The sequence below is a fragment of the Colobus angolensis genome, unplaced genomic scaffold (assembly GCF_000951035.1).
Source record: "Colobus angolensis palliatus isolate OR3802 unplaced genomic scaffold, Cang.pa_1.0 Scaffold53, whole genome shotgun sequence".
Classification (NCBI taxonomy): Eukaryota; Metazoa; Chordata; class Mammalia; order Primates; family Cercopithecidae; genus Colobus; species Colobus angolensis.
In genome coordinates, this window is record NW_012118821.1 from 2,652,783 (window position 1) to 2,661,206 (window position 8,424).

The 8,424-nt window shown below is 56.2% G+C and overlaps 1 protein-coding gene across 1 annotated transcript; it reads right to left on the reverse strand.

The window, feature by feature from the left end:
* Positions 1-6,596: 6,596 nt before the first annotated feature.
* Positions 6,597-8,424, reverse strand: KCNF1 (potassium channel, voltage gated modifier subfamily F, member 1). Its single transcript, XM_011960904.1, has one exon. It carries the CDS (start codon positions 8,399-8,401, stop codon positions 6,917-6,919), a length of 1,485 nt encoding a protein of 494 aa, XP_011816294.1. The 5' UTR covers positions 8,402-8,424; the 3' UTR covers positions 6,597-6,916.

The following is an 8,424-nucleotide window of genomic DNA, read 5'->3' on the forward strand; positions in this document are numbered from 1 at the left end:
AAGCCACTGTGCCGCGGGTCAATGGAGAGCCTGGACAAGCCACTTAGGCGCTCAATCCTCAGGTTTCTGGGCAATGTGCACAAGCTGGACACAGAGTCGGTTACTGAGAGAGGCCAGCTCTCAACCCGTCCCTCTGCCGCCTCTGCCTGTGCTCTGAGCAGCCAGCTCTTGAAGATGTTTGGGGCCTCCTCTCCCCCATGTTCTATGCCCATCTGGTCCCAGAACCAGAATGTGGCTGGTGCTTCCAGGGACGGGAAGTGGAGTGGTCTATGGCCCCTGCCTTGCTGGCTGTCAAGCAGGTTTTTGGGGAAGGTGATCAGCTATAAAGGGAGGCAGCATGCAGTAGTTCTCCTCTTTTCACTCAGAGGGCAAGAAAGAATCCGTTCACACACACACACGCACATGTACACACACACACGTGCACTAAGGTCTTGCGCATGTATGGTGTGCTCCCAGCTTCATGAAAAGCAGAGGATCCCTCAGTCTGGCTGTGAACTTCAGGCCTTTAAAAGGCCAAGACGTTTCCACAAAGGTTTGACATGAATAGGAGACTATGTGCAAAGCACTTGGGGCTGGCAAACCCCGGCTCTGTTCTGATGGCTGCCACACCGCTCACAGGTGCCGGGACGCTGTTCCTGGGGCCGTCTTTCCACTCATTTCTCAATCCTCACCTCTGACTTGGTTGGGCCTACACCTGTGGGCAGTCATGGGTGGGGGTTGATGGAGTAGGAACAGAGCGGGAAAGTGAGTATAGAGACAGGATCAGCAGCCTGGTTCCCGCGTGTGACTCCCGATGGTCACATAACCTCCTGAGATGCTTTCCTCGTGTGGAGCGAAGTGGATTGACCGTAGGATCTCCACAGCCCAGATTCTGCACCACAAAGCAAGGCCCCTCCCTAGGCCGTGTGGGGGCAGTGTCACCTCTGAGGGGGGGAGTGCAGGGGCAGCGTTCTGACAGGTGGAGGACTGGGAGAAGGGCGACAGGGACAACAGGAAACACGTGTGCACAGCAGGGAGCGTTCTGTGCGAGGGAGGGCTGAGGGTGGCAGCATGGGAGATGACGCTGGAGAGGTCTTTGGCGCTGTGGAGGGCCTTTCCGGCAGGCTCAGCAGCCTGCGCCTGGCCGTGTGGCCAGAGAGACTGAAGCGAAGGAGAGGGAGGAACCTGGCTTGCACCTCCCACCCACTCAGGAGCAAGGTGTGGGTGCAAGCCACCGATGCTCGCTACGGCTCCAGTCTATCTGGAACCTGGCTGCCCAAGAGTCTCCATGGGGCCTCCCCTGGGCCCTGTGCTCCAAGGCCAGATCAGACCCGTTCTGCTGAATGCAGCAATGGGACTACAACAAACAAAGCCCCTGGCTTCTAGTGACAACTTCGTTAACAGGCGCACCAGCAGAAGCCCGGCCTGGATATATTAATATTTGCGCCTCTCCCAGGTCTGGGCTGCTACTATTGCAAGCACAGGCCCCATCTTCCCAGCCCAGCCCTTGACAACAGGCATAATATTTTGTGTTTGGGGAGATTTATGGCTGCCAGCAGGCACACCAGCAGGGCTGGTCTTTCCTTCACCTGCGATCTAGCTTTGTGCCAGGGAAGTGACCTAGAGGCTAAGCTGGAGTGAAGGGTCGGCAGTGTTGGACTCCATCCTCACTCCTTGGGGACGGACACTGGCCTGCAGGGCCACAGGCACTGGGCCCTCTTGGCAAGCGGAGAGGGAGGCGGGGGGCTGCGCAGTCCCTTGGGCCCAAGCTGGAGTCCCTCTCTGACCTGCATCCACCTCTCTTTAGCCGTGTGACCGCAGGCAATTTCCCGTGACTCACAGGACCTCACAGGTGTCACCTGAAGCCGGAGCAATCAACGTTTCTGGTCAGTTGTTGGGAGTGTGGAATAAAATCGTGATTACGGCAGCCCTGGCACCGAGCCCGGCTGGCTGTTAGCGATAGCCTCAAAAACGAAAATGACCAAGCATAGAGCCTCCCAATCCTTGTTTTGTTTTTTTCCTTTTGGAAACTGACATCCTCTCTGTAGCTACATTTTGGGCTGCTCCAAGTGAGAAAAGCATTTAGGGGGAACTTCCACCTCCGATTGAGGGATGGGTGAAATCCCCTTTCAAGCCGGCTAGGAATACGCTCTCTGGAAGAGCACAGAGCTGTCTCCGCACAGGCAGACAGGTGGGAGGCCGCTGGAAATGCCCCGGCCCTCTTCTTCCTGGGAGATGACAGGAGGCTGGGAGACATTCAATTATCCTCCCTTGGGGGAAAGAGGGCTGGGCCTGGGGGCTGTGGGAGGAACAGGCAGCACTTCACAGGACAAGGGGAGACTGAGGCCGCTGCCTCTCAAGTGTTCCCCACACTGACCCATCCTCCTGCCGGTATCTCCCCATTAGGTCAATGAACCCCCTTCCTGTAACCCTGGGGCAATTGCTAGTGTCTTACCTGCCGCCCACCAGGTTTCATCAGGGAATGTGTGAGAAGTAGTTCTAGGTCTTGCCATTTTCACAGATATTTTTTCCAGTTTCCCTCGTTTTATGGGGTCCCTCCAGACCCCAGATGGGGGGGCTCTAGGCTCCAGACCCTCCTACGATTGCCAAGATGGATCCTGAATTCCACGTGGCCCAAGCATCTGGCTCAAGGAAATGGGTTTGCCTTCTTTTTCTTTCCTTAAAAAAATACCGCAACCAAAACCAAAGCATAGTTCATGGAGTGAAACCTTCCAGAGAGATCAGATGATGGCATCCTTCGCCTTATTTGGAAGCTCAGGTCAGACCTTAAGCGGGGCCTGTCAGGCTCCGAGTTTGATGGCAGCAGGGAGAGGTACACGATCCGCCTCCAGATAAATGTTAGCTGGAGGCTCTGGGCTCGGCTACCAGCTTTGCCATCAGTGAGCAGCAAGGCCATCAGCCTTTTGCTTCTGCCTTCTGGGCCTCAGTCTCCCCATCTGTAAAACTGCAGATTACTAGCTCACTGCATGGAATTATTTTGAGGCTAAAATGAGATTGTTTGTGAAAGTGTCTACCACATGCCTTTTCTTTAAAAGTCAGGAATTTATTTGTTTTTACATACACACACACACACAGTCTTGCACTCACACTTCTCTAGTTTTGAAATGGCGTGCACGGAGTGCTCCCAATTTTATGAGAATCAGAATGGGGTGGACCCCTCAAAAGGCTATGGCACGCAGGCCTCACTCAGCCGTACACACTCAGAGCCACGATGTCCCCATCTGTACAGCAAGGGCTTGTACCCGATGATGCCCTACTTTTCTCTTAACTTGCACATTCTCCAACTCCAAGAAACACATCTGCCTCTCACTTGATAGTCATTATTAGCAGGTTACAAGAAGCTTGTGAGATTCACCCAAACTGGGGACGAGCATGTGAGGCAACTGCCCCAGGACAGGGAGATTTTACAGGACTGTGGCTGGGAGGTCAAGAAAGGAAGAAGAGAAGCCAGCAGCCTCTAAACACAAGCCAGGACTGCGGAGAGATGGCTGCAGGGAACCTGGAATTGGGGGTCTCCGTGGGAAACAAAGCAGGGAGCTGCGAGCCCTGGGATGCAGTGAGAAAGGAAAATCTTTTTACTATGATTCCTGCACCTGCCCTGTGTTTTAAGAGCGGGCCTCACTCCCCCTAAAGCAGGTTCCACACTCCTGTGTCTTGGCACCCACGCTGTTCCTGGTGCGTGGGACATGCTTTCTACTCCTTCTTCCGGGAGAGCTCCTACTCATTCTTCAAGGCCTAACTTAGACGTCATTTTCTATAGGGGACGGAAAATAAATAGTCCACACTTGCTTTGTGGACACTGAAATTTCAATTTTATGTACTTTTCACGTGTCACAAAATGTTATTCTTCCTTCGATTTTTTTTCAGCCATGTAAATACATAGAAACCATTCTTAGTTCATGGGCTGTACCAAAACAGGTAGCAGACCAGATTGGCCCACAGCCAGAGTTTGCCAACACCCCTGCTGCCCTCTTGCTGTTCAAAGTGGGGTCCATGCCCAGTAGCCTCGGCCTCATCTGAGAGCTTGTTGGAAATGCAGATTCCAGGGACCCACCCAGACCTACAGATTCAAAGACGACATTTTAACAAGGTCTCTGGATGGCTCAGGTGCACATTAAACTTTAAAAACAATGATCACACCACTGCACTCTAGCCTGGGTGACAGAGTGAGACCCTGTCTCAAAACAAAAAAGAAAAAAATCCTGCCTGGGTGTCACCCCCAGAGATTCTAATTTAATAGGTATGAGATGCAGCCTAAACAGCTAAACAGAGCTTTCTCAAGCTCCCCAGGTGGTTCTAACGCACAGCAGAGTTCCAGAACCCATGCCTCAGAGAGATGCTCCAGGGAAAGAGGACTGCTCCTGCTCCTAGATCCCAAAGTCTCCAGGTCACTCGTGCATGACACAACATGTCACTGTAGAGAAATTATTTGTTACGTTCTGAGCTCCTCTGAGATCAGGATCCTGTCTAATCCTAATTTATGAAGGTCTCAGACAAAACACCTACCGCCTCTGGGACTGGATCTCCTCCTCTTCCAATGCATGGCTTTGTAGCCGTAAATCTGCTCTTCACTGACCGCCTCCCTCCCCTGGTGCCCCAGGTGGGTGCAAAGAAGGCGGCCTCCAGAGCCAGGGTCACCCTGGCCTCTCCTGCCCTCCCTCAGCTTTCCCTGCTCCTGTGAAGCCCTCGGGCCAGTACAGGCTCTGGGGAAAAGGGGTCAAAAAGAGGCAACCCACACATCCAGCAAACCCACTGAGCCCAGGGGGTGCACAGACTACACCCTCCACAACCCTCCTCCCCTCTTTCCCAGCTGGAGGGCGTGCAGCCCCTCTCCTCCCGGCACTGGGTCCCCACTGCCCCAGCCCCTGCCTCCTGACTCCTCTGCCTTTTGGCCCTGACCCAGCATTTTCCTGGAGAAACCTGTGAGGGAGGGGTGCACGGCACTGACTCAAAGCCACACGAGAGTCTTGCCTGGGAGAGCCTCTGTTCGGGAGAGGACTGGGGGACACAGGACAGCCCCTTTCAGGCCGGGGCTGACACCCCTGCCCCACCTAGCCATGCACCCCCTGGCCAGGCCCCTCTCTACTTGGGGCACTCCCATCGCCCACAGCTCTGCAGCCGAGCCCTGCACTCCACAGACCCTAACTCTCTCCCAAGACCTCCCACTCCAAGCCCCCTACAACGTGGCAGCCTCCCACCCTCTATAGAGTCCACACCACAGAACATCCACAGCCTAAGGCTTCCGAATCCTGGAAGGTCTGATCTAGACAGGGCCTCAAGAAGTTTTATTATACGTACAGGGAAACCTACACCTAGAGGAGGGGAAAGATCGACCCGAGATGGTGGCAGACTGGGGACCACCACCTTCCTCTCCCCCATGTAGTCCCACCCGCTTCCCCCACTGCAGGGCTTCTCCCACTGTACCAGCTGCCTTAGCAGGAGAAGAAAGGACGGAGCTCTGGGGTTCAGGGAAGATGGAAACCCAGAGGAAGGGACCTGCTGGGGCCAACTCTTAGCGTTTGACTAAGGACAGTGTGACAATGCCCTGCCCCCAACCTCCCCAGACCTGCAAGCCCAGCCCAGATCAGTGGAGGTCAGAGTGGGCAACTGTGCAGCCCACCTCTCTCCCAGCACAGAGTAACAGAAACAGCTACTATTTATTGAGCACTTACTAAGTGTCAGGTGCCATGCTAAAACCCACAATTCTCTGCAGTACTTATTAAATATTATATCCCCATTTAGCAGATGATCAGAATGAGGGTCAGAGAGGTGAATCAGCAGGCCTACAGTCACATCGCAAAACTGGTAAGAGAGTGGAGGAGGAGAGGCCTTAGAGAAAAATGTTTAAGTTCAAAGGCATCTCAGAGTTCTTCCTCACTGCCTGGGCTTCAAACCCAGATCTGTCTGATCTGTTCCCTCAGGGCTCTCAGACGAGATGCAGTGAGACACCAGGACTCGGGTCAGGGGGTCCACACTCACGCTTCTCCACTCAGCAGCTATCTTAAAGGTATCAGGGCTAGAGAGATGGGCTGGAGGACAGGCACCCCACACCAAGGAAAACCAGCTCCTCTCCTGGCCCAAAGAGCCTCTCATCATGAGCCCAGCAGATGCCTCTGTCCCACGACCACCTGGTGTCAGAGAGGACACGTGGGCTTGGGATTATCAGACCTGGGACTGTTCCCTTCTCTGTGTGACCTGGGGCCTCAGTTTCCTCATCTGTAAAATGGAGATACCTAGCTAGTAGGGTCAATGGAAGGAATAGAAAGAGGTTGTGAAAAGGGCCCCGTGCAAGTGATAAGTAAACGCTGCAGGCTGCTGGGCTTGCACTGTGAGCTCTCCCCCATCCTGGGCCTGCACGGGGAGCAAGTTTTACCCCAGAAGGAAGCAGCAGGGAAGCGCGGCCTGCACAGAGCCTCCTGGAATGTGGCAAGTCTCCTTGGCGCCGAACCTGACTGTGAGCCCTTCTTTAATTAGTTCTCAACTAAAAATAGCTCCCCCACCACCCAGGCTGCACACCTACCTCCTGGCCTGGCACTGGGGTGTGCCTGAGCTACTCTTGGGGGGTGACAGCCAGCCTGTGACAGAACCTACAACACGGAGGGTGCACAGAGCAGGAGGCTTTATTGAGGGAGATACAGAAGCGGGCGTGGGCTCCCGCGCCAACCAGGCCGCGGCCTCCACATGCCCCACACGGCCCTGCGGCTCCTGCACAACCCTCCCTCCCTGGCTCCTGGACAGCAGGCAACACAGAGGAGTCTTACCCAGCCTTGGCAGAGGTGCCGGGAGGGCCTTCAGAGTCTGTCCAGGGGAGGGTTGGGGGGACACAAGACAGCCCTTCTGTGCTATCGATGACATGCCTGCCACACCTATTGGTCTGTCCACCGCCTGGTCCATCTCTGCCTGGGGGGCCCTCCTGTCACTTGCAACTCTGGAGCCGGGTCCTGTGGTGCTTCTCCTCGGTCAGGAGGGGGATGAAGGTGTCACTGTGGGAGAGCTTCAGCCGGCTGCTGCAGCTGGGCGCCTCCTTCCCTGCAGGCTCTGGAGGGAGGTTGTCCAGGTCACTGCGGGAGCCCCCGGTCTTGCCCTCGCCCCCACTGCTGGAGTTGAGTTCCATCAGCTCCAGCTCGTGCTTGGCCGCCGTCTCCAGGACGCGCTGCTTGTTGTAGTACCTGACAAAGTTGTTGATGATGGGGTGGATGGGCAGGGCGATGGCGATGACGCCACACAAGAAGCTGATGGCTGCGTTGAGCTTGCCCAGCGTGGTCTTGGGGTAGATGTCACCGTAGCCGACGGTGGTCATGGTGATGATGGCCCACCAGAAGGACTGGGGGATGCTCTTAAACAGGGTCTCTGGGTGGCTCTGCTCCATAGTGTAGCCCAGGGCAGAGAAGACGAAGATGCCCACTGCCAGGTACATGAGCAGCAGCCCGAGTTCCTTGAAGCTGCGCTTGAGGGCATAGGTGAGGGTCTGCAGGCCCGAGGAGTGGCGGGCTAGCTTGAAGATGCGCGCGATGCGCATGATCCGCAGCGCCTGCACGGCCTGCTGCACGTTGGTCAGTTCCATCATGCGGGCACCCAGGTGCGTGAGCGTGAGGCTCACATAGAAGGGGAGGATGGCCAGCACGTCCACGATATTCATGAAGGACAGTGCGAAGTGCAGCTTATTGGGCGACGAGAAGAGGCGCAGCAGGTACTCCAGGGTGAACCAGCCGATGCATGCCGTCTCCACGTTCTCCAGCGTTGGGTGCTCCACGCGGTTGCCCTCGGCGTCCAGCACCTGCAGCTCGGGGATAGTGCCCATGCACATGACCACAGACGACACGAGGATGAGCAGGAAGGAGAGCACGGCCACCACCCGCGCCGGGCACGACGACTCGGGCTTCTCCAGGAACTTCCAGACGCACTTCTGGCAGCGGCGCCAGCGGCCCTCGGCCGCGTCCACGCCCAGGTCGTCCAAGATGAGCTGCACGCGGCGCGCGATCTCCTCCAGTTCCTCGCGCTTCTCGCTCAGGTGGCTCTTGCAACAGTCGTCCAGGAACTTGAGATCCACCTTCCAGAAGTCCATCTCATTCTTGAAGCAGATGGGGCAGATGCCCTTCTTCATGTGGACCTCCCCGAAATAGTACACCTCGATGACACACTTGAAGGCGTCCGGGTCCCTGTCAAAGTAGAACTCGCGCTTGCCGGGGTCGTAGTCGTCGCACAGAGAGAAGATGGTGTCGTAGCCCCCCGCCAAGCAGTTGATGAGCTCCGCCAGCCTGGTCTCAGGGTACTGGCTGAGGAGGTCCCCGTACAGTACCTGCCGCACGCCCCCCACGTTGACGACTATCTCGATGTCGTCGCTGGCCGCAGAGCTCTGGCTGCCGGGCTCCGGGAGGCTGCGTTCCCCGGACCCGTCCATCCTACCCGCGCGCGCGCTCGAAG

Bases quoted from the DNA above. Each gene is read 5' to 3' on its own strand.
- KCNF1 (XM_011960904.1), bottom strand. From the start codon at position 8,401: ATGGACGGGTCCGGGGAACGCAGCCTCCCGGAGCCCGGCAGCCAGAGC.